A 15,453-nucleotide genomic window follows, 5' to 3' on the forward strand; every position below is an offset into this window, starting at 1 on the left:
ATGAAGGTCTTATATACTTCAGAACTTGCAGTTAATGTATAATAGTTTGAAAGATGGCATTTTGAACAAAGATGATGTATGCAATGACACAAACCTCAATTTACTCTTTGACAATATTTCAAACGTAAAATACAACTTGAAGCAATATAGAACACCCGCATTTTGGATCCAGTATATGAAAATGATTTCAAATCTGCAGCAGTTTATACGAGCTGAGAGAACTGGAAGTTGGACTGGACATCTTGCAGTGCTAAGGAAAATGCTTTCTTACGTACTTTGCAGCTTCTGGACATTCAATGTATTTGAAATCTGCCTACATATAATTTTGCAGAATATGCTTGCTTTAGAAAAATCACACCCTGATGTGTACAGGCAATTTCTGGACGGAAAGCATGTTGTAGAAGTGACAGATATTGCGCTGGAATTTCAACAGTCCTTGCAATTGACTAGGTACTCACGAGATCCCTGAACACATAGGAGGACTGACAAGAGGCAGAGGAATGACAGTAGGACAGCGAGAACTTTGGTTACTTTCAATGCCAGCAAACAAACAAACTTTCTTATCACTTCTTGCTCAATATCTGTCAAGTAAAGGCGTAAGATGTCTTCAATGTACGGCTGATTCCGATTTTAAAATTGTGAAAACTGCTTAGCAGTTGGTAGTAAAGCAGCCAACTATGGTTGTTGGCGAAGATACAGATCTTCTTGTTTTACTCCTACCATGTGACAGGCACGATGAAAACCGTGGCTATGAAAAGTGGTAAAATGCAGAAAAGTAACAAAGTATGGCATATTCAAAAGCAAAAAAGGTTTTAGGTTCCGACATTTGTAATTTGCTTCCACTTATTTATGCCATTACTGGCTGTGATACAACTTCAAAAGTGTATGGTTTTGGAAAACCTTCTGCACTGAAACTTTTCACTTGTAGTAAGACCCTTAGACTAGAAGCTGAGAGATTTATGAAAGCAAATCCGATGTTATTTGTTATTCCGTCTGGCGAGATCGTTTTATCCCTTCTGTTTGATGGAAAAAGAGAACCCACACTTGACAAGCTTAGGTTTCAGAAGATTTCTAATAAAGTTGCAAACTCAACATCTGTTGACCAAGTCAACTCTTTGCCACCAAAATCTGCTGCAGCCGCAAACCATAGTTTAAAAGTCTATCTTCAAACACAGGTGTGGATAGGAAGCGACGGACTCAATCCTTTAGAACTTGGCTTGGAGTTTGTAAATGACATGTACCTTCATGTGAAAACCAGCTTACCACCAGCGCCTGGTTTCCTTCTCGTGGTTATTCGATGTGACTGTACATGTCAGTGCGGCTCTAAGGGCTTCTCGTGTCGAAAGCATGGGAGGCTGTGGATAATACAGGGGTATTTCGTGCTCAAACTCTTTAACAATATCAGCTCTTGATTTTGAAGATTTTTAATAAATTAATTCAGAAATCATAAATGCATGTTGTTTATTGAAAATGATAGTGTCAACATAATACCATGAACGATAAGTGTTGTTAAATTTGAAAGCGTATATTACGAAGACAATCTCATAACTGAGTGTACCTATAACCTAATAATATCATTTTTGAAATCAACATCAACCAGTAATTAGAAACAAAATCCACTGAAGACTTTGTGTTTATTCTAAACACTGTATTTTTCTTTTTTGTAGTTTGTTCAAATAAATTTCTAGTTTAAGCATTTAGCAAATATTAACATTGACAATTTGTAAAGGGTGATGTCAATTTACAATGCTTCATGTTTCCCGCAAAGACATTCAAAACCAAAAGTGGGGTTATAATTACATGCTTTTGAAAAAAATCAATTATTTATAGACTGTTCTGACAATTGTTTCAATGGTACAGTTGCAAAAGCATGGGTACGAATTTATAAGCAATTTAAACTATTTAAGTGATTGAAGGCTTTTGTAGAAGTTGCTGCACAATAAAATGTATTTAAGTTTACATTCATACGTTAGATTTGTCTTAATCACAAATAACAAACGACCGTCCGGTCGCCCGATGGCGCACGAAGGATGTCTTTTATATAGGGAGAATGTTTTTGATTCAAGCATAACGTCCGATTTTGAAAACACCCGGGCGGACATCTCTAAGAGACATCAGCTGGCAAACGATAATCGCACTGTACCAAAACGATTTATGTACAGGCACCAGGAGGTCATCGTTTTGTCATCTGGCGACCGGGCGGCTTAAGTTTCTTGTAAATTAGGCTTGATATTGTTGTAATTGCCTCAATATTGTATTTGTGAATTTCTTTGTATTCCTGAATTCCTTCTTCCTGATTAAGATAGTCTACGCGAATTATTATTAGGGTAAGATATACTATTTGCAGCAGCTGTTTGTTAATATCGCCATGGTCAGCCTGACTGTCGTGAAAGAAATCGGTTATTTTTTTCTTCCATTCGAGTTCCTGACTGACATTCACCTTCTATGGCCTCGTCACTTCTGGCCGGTGGTACCTCAGTGTCAACCACATTAACTAAATATTACAGATTGTATTTGAGCACAGAATACAGAACTGTTTCATGTTATTGTTTGATGGTGCATGTATGGTGTGTATTAAGGTCATTAAAATTTTCTTGATTATGACGCGACAATTTTATTTCCTTATAACCATTTAACCGTGTTTAAAACTTAGTGAATGGCTTAAGTTGGTGTTTTGTGATGTTAACATCATACCATCTACATGTTCTTCAATAGTAGAATAATATGGTGTACCACTTTTTTTTGTTGCAAGTTTACTTCCCTAACTTCGTGTAACACAATTTTACTTTTGAATTGTTTGCATTGGATACTTATATATAGGCTCTTTGACTTTATTTTTTTATCCATTGGCAAATGAATTCTGAAATTGGAATTTTGCTGGTTCTCCCAAAGAATAGAGATGAGGATGTAACAGGATTCCAGATTACAGGTAAAAGGACCTAAACTACTTTGCTTGACAATTGGTAAAATTGTAGGTTGTAGGAAGTAACCAATACTCCAAAATCTTATTGGCCTGAACATAGACATATTTTGATGGTTCATATGTACCCCTTAATGATTGATAATACACAGGATAATTCAAGAACTGAAAACCAGGCCTAAATTAATGCAAACTGGCGACACTGATCAAACAGTTGAATCATGTTAAGATACACCAAGTACGCTATTTGCCCGCTCCTCGCCATTCCTTACTTACAAATTAAACTTTAAATGGTAAGTTTGATTATACTTATCCTTGAATCCCTGATTCGTCAACATTACAAACATTTTAATAAACTCACCTGTTACAAAGTACATGGTGAGCTTTTGTGATCGCTTTTTGTCTAGCGTGCGTTAGTCCGTTAACTAATAGTTCAAACGACATCTCCTCATAAACCACTATGCCAATTTCATCCAAACTTCTCAGGAATGTTCCTCTGGCAGTCAACATTAAATCTTGTTCAAAGAATTTAATTCCAAGAAGAACTCTGGTTACCATTTAAACCGAAAGAAAATTAAACTTCTTTAAAAAACAGAAAGAGCTAGACCTTAAATGTTTGGCATGAAACATTGTCTAGTCAGTGTCTACTAAGTTTATTCAAATAAAAGCCCTGGGGTCAAAATTGGCCCCGCCCCCGGGGGTCATTGATTCTCCTAATTTGTATATACAATGTAGTAAAAATCTTGAAAAAAACCCAAATAGCTAGAGCTTAGATATTAAGCGTGAAACATATTCTAGTGGGTGTCTACCAACTTTGTTCAAATAAAAGCCCTGGGGTCAAAATTGGCCCCGCCCCAGGGGGTAATTATTTTCATTTTATGTATATAGTAAAACTTTAAAAAATCATCTTTCAAAAAAACCTAGAGAGCTAGAGCTAAGATATTTAGCATGAAGCATCTTCAAATGGGTGAATACCAAGTTTGTTCAAATAAGGGCCCTGGGATTAAAATTGGCCCGTCCAGGCGGGGGGGGGAGGCATTAGTTTTCCCTATATGCTGAAAAAATCTTCTTTAAAACACCAAAGAGCTAGAGCTTAGTTATTTATCATGAAACAAATTCTAATGTCAAAAATTGTTCATATGGAGGCCCTTGGGTTAAAATTGACAGCGCCTTGGGGGCCTATTTACAGGTGAGCGATTTCAGGGCCATGATGGCTCTCTTGTTCAAGTTTGGATTGTTTAAATGTTCATTTGGTAAATCCCATGCATATTATACGTGAAGCCAAATATATATCACCGAAATGTACAGCTCGAGAAGTTTTATTACATCTCGAAGAGGATACTTCTTAAGCGGATATTTTTACATACTTAAAAGGTGTTTATGGCAACATTCAACCTGCAAATTGGCTTATGAAGCATTTGTATAGGGAATATCAGAGGGAAGAAATCATCGCCGATTATAGTATACAATTAGAGCGATTATTTAGTAGATTAAACACTGCAGTTAACAAATCTGCGAGATCAGGAAAAATGTATGGCAATAAATTTTGATTTGCAAAATTTGGAATTGAAAATTGTGTCTTGGTTTCTCTATAAGAAAACTGATGACTTGTATACATTGAGAAATGAACTGAAGGCAAGTGAAGGGGAAGCAATCAAGGCCATCTTAAAATCCTATCAAAAGTGAATCCGAATCCAAAATTCATCCTTCTCTAGTGGTATCAAATTCTAAAGGAGAAAAACCTGGTGCAGAAGAAGCTTAACAATATGCTACCTCTGCTGAGAAGAATGTTTTTAAGCAACTGGAAACAGTTACCAAACAGATGCAGAATATTGATGTAAAAACTAGGTTAAAAGGATGCTTAGATTAAAGGATTGAAGAACGATAGAAGGGAGAGTTTTTATAACAATATACCGAGATACAGAGATAGAGTAAAAGAAGCATCTGAATACCAGAAGTCTGAAAAACCTATTGAGAAGGTTACTTTAAACGACAAGCGACCTCCATCGTAGGGCAGATGGTAGGTCTTGATAATATTTGTGATGTCCCTAGTTCTTCTGTGCTTCTTATCGATAATGCCAATGAAACCGAGGTTATTTTCACTGGTATTGATTTAACTAGTTAGATAGATACTGGTACCATGATTTCTATTCTTAGTGGAACATGCTTTAAATCTTTAAACCCACAGTCAGCTATGAACAAGTTGGAACATTTTTGTTTGAAAATTATTGACGCTGGTGGTTATAAAGTGCCATATTTATGTTATTCTTTATTCGAAATATCTTTTCCTGTTTCAGACTTTACTCCTGTTCCTTTTCCAATACTTACTGTTCCTGACATTAGATATTCTGGTAATGTGCCATTGATAATTTGGACAGAGATTTTGAAGAATTACTTGAAATCTTTAGGTTTTGGGGATTTGTCTGTCTCTATCTCCAATGCCTTGGCTTCTTTGGCATCAGGTCATACCGTACCAGTTACAAGTTTTCATCAGAAACCCATTGTTGTTAAAGCATTTGAGACAAGAATCCTCAAATGCAAAAGAAGGAATTATGGTGTTATGGAATCTGGTGTTACAGAAAACAATGATGTTGTTTCATTGAATATCTGCCCGAGGTTAGTCAACGTTTAACCTGGCACTTCATTTGCAAGGATTCCTGCTAAAGAATATAACTTGACAGTTAAACCAGTAACCAATTATCCTTAAATTCACTTTATAATCTTCAAGATAATGCGGTCTTATGTTCTATTAATCCTTTGGAAGGGAAATTATTAAGTACTGTATTTCGGATATCAAATCTTTGGATGTTTTTAGAATTAGTTATTCTACAGACCCTTTTACGTGAGACTAACAACCTCATGCAAAAGCTTTTTTAGAAATTGGAAACACAATTTCTCCTTAAGGACTTACTTATTTCAGTTGTACAAATGTTGCTGAAAATGTAAGTTTGATTATATTCATCCTCGCATCCCTGATTTACAATGGATAAGCAGGCCTGAGTATTATGGGGATGTTTTGACAAAATTCTTAAGATCTTGGGTTATGGTAATTTACTTAAATTATTCACCGTGTTACTTACTAAAAGCGGTTATGACCCTACTATTTTAAGACATACCGCATGCTTAGTGTTGAACCTTTTTCAAGTTGGACGCTACGCTTTCCTCTTTTGGTAACATCTGACAAGCCAAGTGGGAAACTCTATGATGAACATTTCTAAAATCCATTGAGATTGAATTGTCTAAATGTTCGTCTTCTGCCGCTCTGTCTTCCCTTAAGACACTGAGTACTTCTGTTATGGTCATTGGGTTTATCTTTTTTTCAAAGTTTTTTTATCCATTTTTTGCGCTGTTGTGCGTTAGGCGTCGTGCGTTAACATTTTAAGCTTCTTCTCTGGAACCACTGAACCAATTTCAACCAATTTTGGCATAAAGCATCTATGTGTAAAAGGGAACATAAATAGTAAAATTCATGGCCCCTGCACCCCTGGGGCCTGAGGGGTAGGGCTTAAACAATAAAAATTTAAGCGATCTTTAAAAATCTTCTTCTTTTCTCCTGGCCATCAAACATTAAAAATGTTGGCATGATTGTTATAACCATTGAGCCCTCTACCAAAATTGTGAAATTTATGGCCGAAGGGTCACGGGTTCTGGACACTGGACGGGACACTGTTGAATATATAGTGATAGTACATTTTTTTCTGAAAAAATCATCTCATTTGCTCCCAGGAATTTAGGAAACAAAGTAAATGCAAGGTTATAATGAGAGTGGATGTCTTTTCCAAAATTATGAATTTCATGGCCCCAGGGTCAGGGGTTCTCTTTAAATTGTTTCTTTTAATTTTTTTGTTTATTTGTTTTAAGGGAAGGGGGTTTAATGATAATGTAATGAAAATGCATTTTTTCTTTTAACATCTCCTCTGCTCGTGGGTATATAGCTGTTGAGTTAAGTACATATGTACATGTACATAGTAATGATGAGGAAGAGTTCCTCTTTCAAAATTGTGTTCTTTTAATATGACATTGCGATGAGGCAATTAAGCCGTCTGCATAATTATACCTCCCACAAACAAAATTTAGAAGAAAGTATAGGAGACACCTTGTCGGTTGGTCCGTCTGTCTGTCAGTCAGTCAGTCAGTCGGTCTGCCTGTCTCATTCATGGTTTCCTGAAGATAACTAGAGTTTGGAATGAGATATTGTTATCAATCTCGGTATATAGCAACCTTATGTGGAAACTCTGGTTGGTTGCTTTTGTCCCCTTCTCCCGTGGACAAGGTCAAGTTCACTGTTATTTAAAATAGAAAAAAGGTTTCCGGATAATAATAAAAGTAAGGAATGGGATATTGCGATCAAACTTGGTAAATTGCAAGTCTATGTAAAGACCTACCTGGGTTGTTATTGCATTTTGATACAAAGGGGTCACGGTCAATGTCACAATTACTAAAGAAGAAAAATGATTTGTGGACAATAACTAGAGTTAGGAATGAGATAATGTGCTTAAACTTGCTATATTGCATGATTATATGAAGACTAGGGTTGTAATTGCATTAAGACACATTGGGGTCAAGGTCCCCGTTACTTAAAGTAGAAAAATGATGTCCGGACAATAATTATAGTGTGAGGAATGAAAAATTGGTTCTAGCAAACTAATATGAAGACCTCGTTTTGTATAGCATTAGGGGTTTAGGTCAAGTTCGCTGTAAATAAAATAGAAAAGTGGTTTCTGGACGATAGCTAGAGTTAGAAATGAGATGTTGTAAACACACTTGGTATTTACCAAGCTTATATGAAGATCTGGCTTTGTATTGCATCCGGACCCCCTTTGGTCAAGGCCACATCTACTTAAAATAGAACAACGGTTTTCAGACAATAATTGGAGTTAGGAATGAGATATTTTTTATCAAACTCTAAATATACAATCATGTAGTAAGCTTTAATGAAGACCTGTGTTTTTGGGTTTTTTTCCGGTTTTTTTACGATACCTCTGCCTTGCTTAATTTTGAAGTTATTGGCCTTTGTTCATTTTTACACGTTGAACTTTGTCCGAAACTTTATAAGTAAAAAGATCTCATTTGGTATAAGTGCATGCAATGGAACCGTTACTCTGCCTTCCCTTATTTTGGAGTTATTGCCCTTTGTTCATTTACACTCTGAACTTTGTCCGGGACATAACTCTAAAACTATAAGAGATATCATCATGAAATTTTAAAGGTAGATAGATCTCATTTAATGAAAGTGTGGTGCAAAAAAACGATAACTCTGTCTTGTTTTATTTTGCCCTTTCTTTAGTTTTACACTTTGAACATTGTCTTAAATATAGTTCTGAACTTTCAATAAATATGAACAAGAAACTTTGTATGTAGATAGGTTCGATTGGGTTGATAACCAGGGCAAAGAACAGTAACTCTGTCTTGCCTTAGTTTGGAATTATTGAACTTTTAACTTTGTCAGGGACGTAACCCTGAAACTACAAGAGGTAAACTTTTCTGTGCCGAAAAGCTATTCGGGGCGCATCACCCGGTTAAACCGGCTGTTATTGTTTTGGCTGTAGGTCACCGTTACTTAATGTAGTGGCGTGTGTGTGTGTGTTGTTGTTTTTTTTTTCAACAATTATACTTGGTGATTTGTATATATTTTATTTCAGGTGTAGAAGAAACCTATAACAAAATACAAATAACAAAGAGAGTTTACGATAACGCAAAAAGTAGCAAAAAATACTGAAAATATTTTTATGAAACTTGATAAATGGATAAATGGCCGTATGAAGATTATGCACGTCTTTTTCTTTTCTTCCTATGTTGAAAATTCTGGTTGCTATGGCAACAAATAGTCTGAAAATATGGCAAATTTAATACATAAACTGGATCCAGTGATAAATCAAAAAGTACTGAAAATATTTTTATGAAACTTGAAATAGGGGTAGATGACAGTCTGGAAATTATGCACATCTTTTTCTTTTCTTCCTATGTTGAAAATTCTGGTTGCTATGGCAACAAATAGACTGAATTTCCAGACTTCTGATTTAAATTTTTCAGCTTTTTCACTATTAGTTCTTTATTTCTTAAGGTGTTTACTTCAAACTTTAAATACAAGTTTCTGGTCATCAACAACATCATATGTGACAAGGTTTACAACTCTAGCACAAAAATTATTAGTATAACCCCCCTTGAACTTATAATTTTATGGAAAAAAATGTTGTCTTTTTAAATAACTTCTTTATTTCCTAATGTATCTACTTCAAACTTCATATATATGTTTCTTATAATCACTCAACATTTTTGAGAAGGTTAAATACTCTAGCAAGTCTATTTCTAGAATTATGTCCCCCTTGAACTAAGATTTTTTTTTCGAGAAATTGGTATTTTTTACTCCAACTTCTTCATTCCTTTTAGGATTTACTTTAAAATCCCACATCGTAATAATATGGCAAGGTTGTATAAACAAAATTTCCTTACTAGGCAGGGAAATTTAACACATTACTGTGATATACAAAACTTAGAACTCAAAAGATTTAAGTTCATTCATGTCATTTATTCACTGGTAAAATTGAATGGCCAATGGCCCATCAGAATGTTGCTTGGGTTCTTACCGGTAGGGGTCTTATTGATGGCTTGCAATACTATGATAAGTGCTTGTTCAATGTGGCTTACTGTCGTAATCCGGAGTGAAAACGTACAACACCAACTAAGCGAGAGGTTTGGTGCACCATTAACCGGTTTAAACTCTCCAGCATTGCTTAGCCTGCTGACCGTTCCAAGGCGGTGCCTCTCTGTGTTCATTAGATGTATATCTTGTTTGTAGTTTCATACTATTAAAGTGACACTTTTGTGTCCCTTCTTGTTTTTTCTCAGTTATGGTAATTATCTCCTTTTTTGTCCCTAAATTTTATCTTTTTTTTAGCTCACCTGAGTTTGCTAAGGGTGATCTTTTAGGATCGTTGAATGTCCATCGTCAGTCCACATTTGTTCCTTAACACTCTTGTGGTCACATTTTTGCCTCAATCATTATCAAACTTTCTTTGTCAGGATGCTTGTCTAGGTAATTGTCAGATAAGTTCGAACATTGGTTATTTTGGACGAAAAACTATAGAAAAATCTTGTCAACACTGTAGTGGCTTCTTTTATGATTCAAATATCCTGGAAATCGGTCTGAAAGTTTGAATATGGGTCACCTGGGGCCAAAAACTAGATTACACCGCCCAAATATGGAATAACCTTGTTAACACTCTAGTGTTGACATTTGTGACTCAATTGTCATCAAACTTGGTCAGGATGCTTGACTTGCATGAATTCACATGGATCATCTCGGATGAACAACTAGGTTACAGGAGTTAAAAATAGAAAAAATCTTCTTAACACTCGAGTGGCTACTGTTTTGATCCAAATTTCTTGGCAATTGGTCAAAAAGATTGTTTTGATGATTTCTAGGTCAAGTTCAAATATGAGTCACATGGGGTTAGAAACCAGGTCACACTGGTAAAATATGGAAAAAAAACCTTGTTAACACTCTAGTGATCACATATTTGACTCAATCATCATCAAACTGGGTCAGGATTCTTGTCTAGGTAGTTGCTCGCATAAGTTCGTACATTGATGATCTCGGATGAAAAACAAGGTCACAGGAGCTAAAAAAGAAAAATCTTGTTAACACACTAGTGGCTACTGTTTTGATCCGAATGTCCTTGAAATTGGTCTGAAAGTTAGTTTTGATGATTTCTAGGTCATATTCGAAAATGGGTCACCTTAAGTCAAAAACTAGGTCACACCGCCCAAATATTTGAAAACCTTGTAAACACTCCAGTTGTCACATTTTTGACACAATTGTCATCAAACTTGGTCAGGATGCTTGACTAGCATGAATTAACATACGTCATCTCGGATGAAAAACTAGGTCACAGGAGCTAAAAATAGAAAATTTTTGTAAACACTCAAGTCGCAAGTGTTTTGATCCAAATATCTTGGAAATTGGTCTGAAAGTTAGTTTTGATGATTTCTAGGGCAAGTTCGAATATGGGTCACCTGGGTCAAAAACTAGGTCACGCTAGTCAAATATGGAAAAACCTTGTGAAAACTCTAATTGTTACATTTTTAACTCAATTATCCATGACACTCTTGTTTAATTTTTCCCCTCCTTTCACCGACTCTCGAGTCCATTTCCCTTCCGCCCCTTCACATTGTGAGCTTATTAATCAATCAATAAATCGTATTCCTTTAATTTCATTGTCGTTTACTATTATTTGCTATTGTGTATGATTTAAGTGATAATCCCGCTCGTGATTTGCCTTGTGTCATGTCTTTTTTGTTTGGGTTCCTGCTGGGCTCCTTGCCAATGTGGTGCTGGTTTGTGTGGGGGTTGCGTTCATTGAACGCTGCAATTCCTTGATGATATTGTTCTTTAATACTTTTTAACTGACGGAACTCGTTTTAAAAAATATAGACGTATTTCCAAAGGTATGTTTGAAGAAGTACGAGAACACTAAAGAGCATAGTCGGAGCTGAAACTATTCGTGAATCTCATAGACCTTTCTGTTCAAATGTTGTCTTAAGAAGCAAAAAAATGGTTCATTAATTTTTTGCATAGACTATCGAAAATAAAACAGTTGTACTGTTAAGGGAGCCTATTTTTTCCTCGGATTGACAAAAACATCGACTCACTAGCAAGATAGAAATATTTTTCTAAGTAAGATCTTAGGTCTGGGCACTGGCAGGTTGCTATGAGGGACGAAGATAGAATGTTTTTATTACAGGGCCCTTAGGATCATTTTTAGGATGTAGTTCAAATATAGAAAACCTTGTTATCACTCTAGGGACTTCTGTTTTAGTCCGAAAATACTGGAAATTGGTCAAAAAGGTTTCTTAGATGGTTTGTACGGACCTTTCGAATATGGGTCGTCTGGGGTCGAACAATAAGTCGCACATCCCAAATATGGAGGAAAACGTATTAACACTGTAGAGGATATTGTTTTGGTCCAAATATCCTTGAAATTGCTTAGAAAGGTTGTTAAAATGATTTCTAAAAGCAAGATTGAATTTGTGTCAACTTGGGTAAAAAGTAGGTCATACATGCTAAATATTTAAATGGAAAAAACCTTGTTAACAATCTAGAGGCTACTGTTTGGTCAAATATCTTTGAAATTGGTCATGATTCTAGCTCCAGTTCAAATATTGTTGAGCTGTGCACACAGCCCCAGTATTGGGGAACCAGGCTACTGTTGAGGTCCAAATAGCCTTGACATTTGTCATAAAAATGTTCCCTAGTTGTTTATTATGTCATGTTTGAATATAGGTTATCTGGGGTTTAAACGTAGGTCACATAACCCAAATTATGGAAAAACAATGAATACTACATGTAATATTTTCATCCCAAATATCCTGAAAATTTGTCAGAAAGATTGTCTGGATGATTTCTAGTCCAGCTTTGAACATGGTTCATCCATGGTCAAAATCAAGTTCACACAGACCAAAAATGGAAAAAAAATTGTTCTCTAAAGATTGCATTTGTAGCCCTCGTATCCTGGAAATTGGTCATGAAGGTTATTTGTATTATTTCTAGCTCAAGTTTGATTATGGGTCATTTGGGGTCAAACAAAAGGTCAAAGCACATAAAAAGGCATGTTTGGAAAACCTTATTAACATTTGCACTATTTCAGGTGCGGATATGAATCTTTTGATTTTAGTTTAAGTTTATGGCAATATATCTGCCTTTCATTCATTGCTGACAATATTAATTCAGAGCCTCAATAATCAGGTGAGCGGTATAAGGATCATCATGATTATCTTGTTTTCAATCACTGCTCCCAGAAAGATAATCATCTTCATGTGATAAAAGTCCATCGCATTACTTAAAGGTAGATTCCAGTGGCTTCCTTGTGAAATTTCATTAGTTTATTTTTATTTTTCGATTGTGTTGCAAGCTATAAGTTTATTGAAACACTCTCGGGTCCGTTCCTGGAACCAACCAGTACTAAGCAATGAATGTAAATTTTCTTGCTTAGGGAAACAACGGCTTGCCTCTGACAGGGTTTGAACCCACACGGTCAGCAAGCCTTAGATTACCAGTCCGGCACGTTAACTACTCGGTCACGCCGCCACACATTGAAATGTTATTGCAGGAAATGAGAATAGTATACTAGATTGCATGTACCTATTTTTCAGATTATCTCTTTTTAGCAACAAACTTTCAAAAAGTCCAGAAATGTAATACAAGAAATTTTTGATAAAATGGTGTATTTATTTGCAGAAAAAATGTTAACGGAAGAAAACGAGTATTACATTAGGATAATTTTGCTGCTTTGCGGAGGATGTTTGTACGTCACAAAGCGATTTCTGGAACAGGAGCTTAAAAAAAATGACGAAAAACTTGATGACCTGCTAAAAAAAAAAAGGGGGAAATTAAGGCATGAATTACACAAGAAGCAAGTCGAGAGATTGTTTCCAAATGATAGATTTGACAATACTGATATTGACACATGGGATATCCAAATGATACTTTGTGTTTTATTGCACGTGTTAAATAAACCTGACAGTAAAGAGAAGAAACTTATTAAAGAACTGAAGAAATACAGAAACGATATAATAGCGCATCGTGCAACTACAACATTGAACAAAAAGGATTTTGATACTTTTCAAAGCGATATTCAAAACACTATGAAACACTTAGCATCGAAATGTGATAGGTCGGTCCAGGAACGCTGTGACATGCTTATTTGTTCATCTTTAACCGGGCAATTAGATAAGGGTTCAGCAGATAAGTATTCACAAGAACTAGCTGAGTCAGAGGAGAAGCTGCAGGAAATCATTGATAAGTTTGAATCACTGCCAGAGCGTATAAAGCATTTGGATGAAAATACCTGGAAAACTTTAAATGAAATACTTAATGATCTCATAGGTGATCATGTTAAGATATGTTCCTCCTTTTTATAGTATGGATTAATCAGAATATATTTAATTTATATTAAAATATATGCATGCTTTGTATATTAAGTAAATAGAAGCATCTGAAACCACTTATAGTCAGTGTATAATCTTGAAAAAATATAGTGATGTAAATATGCTCCATAATTATGAAAATAATTAGATGTAAGGTTTATTTTTCCTTTAAATGTATTCGTTTTTAACATGTGAGGTAATTCAATTTTAATTCACATTTAGGTATTTTTTATCATTCATTTGACTAACTATTTACATAATGTTTCAGGTTCTTGTATTTAAATTGCTACCTGAGTCATATAAATCACAACAAAGTTAAAGCAAAAATTGGTTCTTTTCATTTTCAGAATTGAAAAGTTATATGGAGACAGCGTCAATGGAATTGAAAAATCTAATAGGTGGTAAGTATATTTTTCTCTCATTTTATAGAAGTAAAATTAGGTTCATATATTAAAAAGATTTTATCTAGACACTTTGATGAGTCGTACAGACGAGATGATTTATTATTCATTGACATAAATTTACTTACTAGCATTTTGAGGTTCTTGACAAAATCTTTGGAAAATTGCTTGTGTGTATAAAAAGATTATACAGAAATATTTTATTTTATTTTCATAAGTATCAAAAGAGGGATTAGATCAACTGGAAGATTCACTGGAAAACAAAATACGTGCGCACATTCAAAAGCAAGATCCAAGTGTCCGAGAATCAGTCGAACCAAGTGACCTAACTAAAGTAGGTCAAGCAACAAGTGTTCCACATACAACCCAGGTATTATTCTTACCAATATAGGTTAACATGTTCATGAAGTGACCATTTAAGGTTTGATGAAGGCATTTTGAGGATACCCTTTTCCCCTCGATCTTATATAAAATTGCTTTATACTATCATACTCACCGAGTGTCGTTGTCTGCGTCACTTTTATTGTTAAGTTTTTCGTACAACCCCAATTATTCCCTTTACCCCTTGAGGTATTGCTTTGAAACTTTAAAAGCCTGTTAATGACCATCATCCCAAATCCTGGAAAGAGGAAATTTCTCTGTCATGCATTTTGATTTTTATCTCACCTGGCACGAAGTGACATAGTGAGCTTTGGTGATTGTTTTTCGTCCGGCGTCCTTCGTCCGTTCGTAAACGTTTACTTTAAACAACATCGCCTCATAAGCCGCTAAGCCAATTTCATTTAAACTTCACAGGAATGTTTCCTTCGTAGTCATCTTTAAAAATTGTTCAAAGAATTTAATTCCATGCAAAACTCTGGTTGCCATGCCAACCGAAAGAAAACTATCCGATAATTAAACAATCGAATGATTGCACAGGTAAGTTATGGCTTCAGGGAATAAAGATTTTGAAAAATGTTCTCACAACATAATTTTCTACTTGTTTCGGAAAATTTGTATTTCACACCCTCAGTTGATTGGTGTAAATGCCAGATAATTGCCAAGTAATCGATTTTTTGTGTTTGCAATATTAACCAAACGATAATAAACAAATAGCAAAAGAAAACAAATGGTAAGAACTTCATAGACAATACATGAATAAATTTATGTACCATGTACATAATATATTACTCAATAAAATGCCCTGCATTAAATAACTATTTAACA

The 15,453-nt window shown here is 35.1% G+C and overlaps 1 protein-coding gene across 1 annotated transcript in view; it reads left to right on the forward strand.

Moving 5' to 3' along the window:
• The window catches only part of LOC132756606 (heat shock 70 kDa protein 12B-like), a 60,618-nt gene that overhangs the window by 26,541 nt on the left and 18,624 nt on the right, over positions 1-15,453 (forward strand). Inside the window, exons 9-11 of the mRNA XM_060747718.1 lie at positions 13,158-13,805; positions 14,194-14,247; positions 14,466-14,617. Of these exons, the coding sequence (XP_060603701.1) occupies positions 13,163-13,805; positions 14,194-14,247; positions 14,466-14,617 (849 nt within the window). The 5' untranslated portion in view covers positions 13,158-13,162. The remainder of the gene's footprint in view (positions 1-13,157; positions 13,806-14,193; positions 14,248-14,465; positions 14,618-15,453) is intronic.

This window comes from Ruditapes philippinarum, unplaced genomic scaffold (genome assembly GCF_026571515.1).
Source record: "Ruditapes philippinarum isolate M1 unplaced genomic scaffold, ASM2657151v2 ctg6433_1_1_1_1, whole genome shotgun sequence".
NCBI classification, from domain to species: domain Eukaryota; kingdom Metazoa; phylum Mollusca; class Bivalvia; order Venerida; family Veneridae; genus Ruditapes; species Ruditapes philippinarum.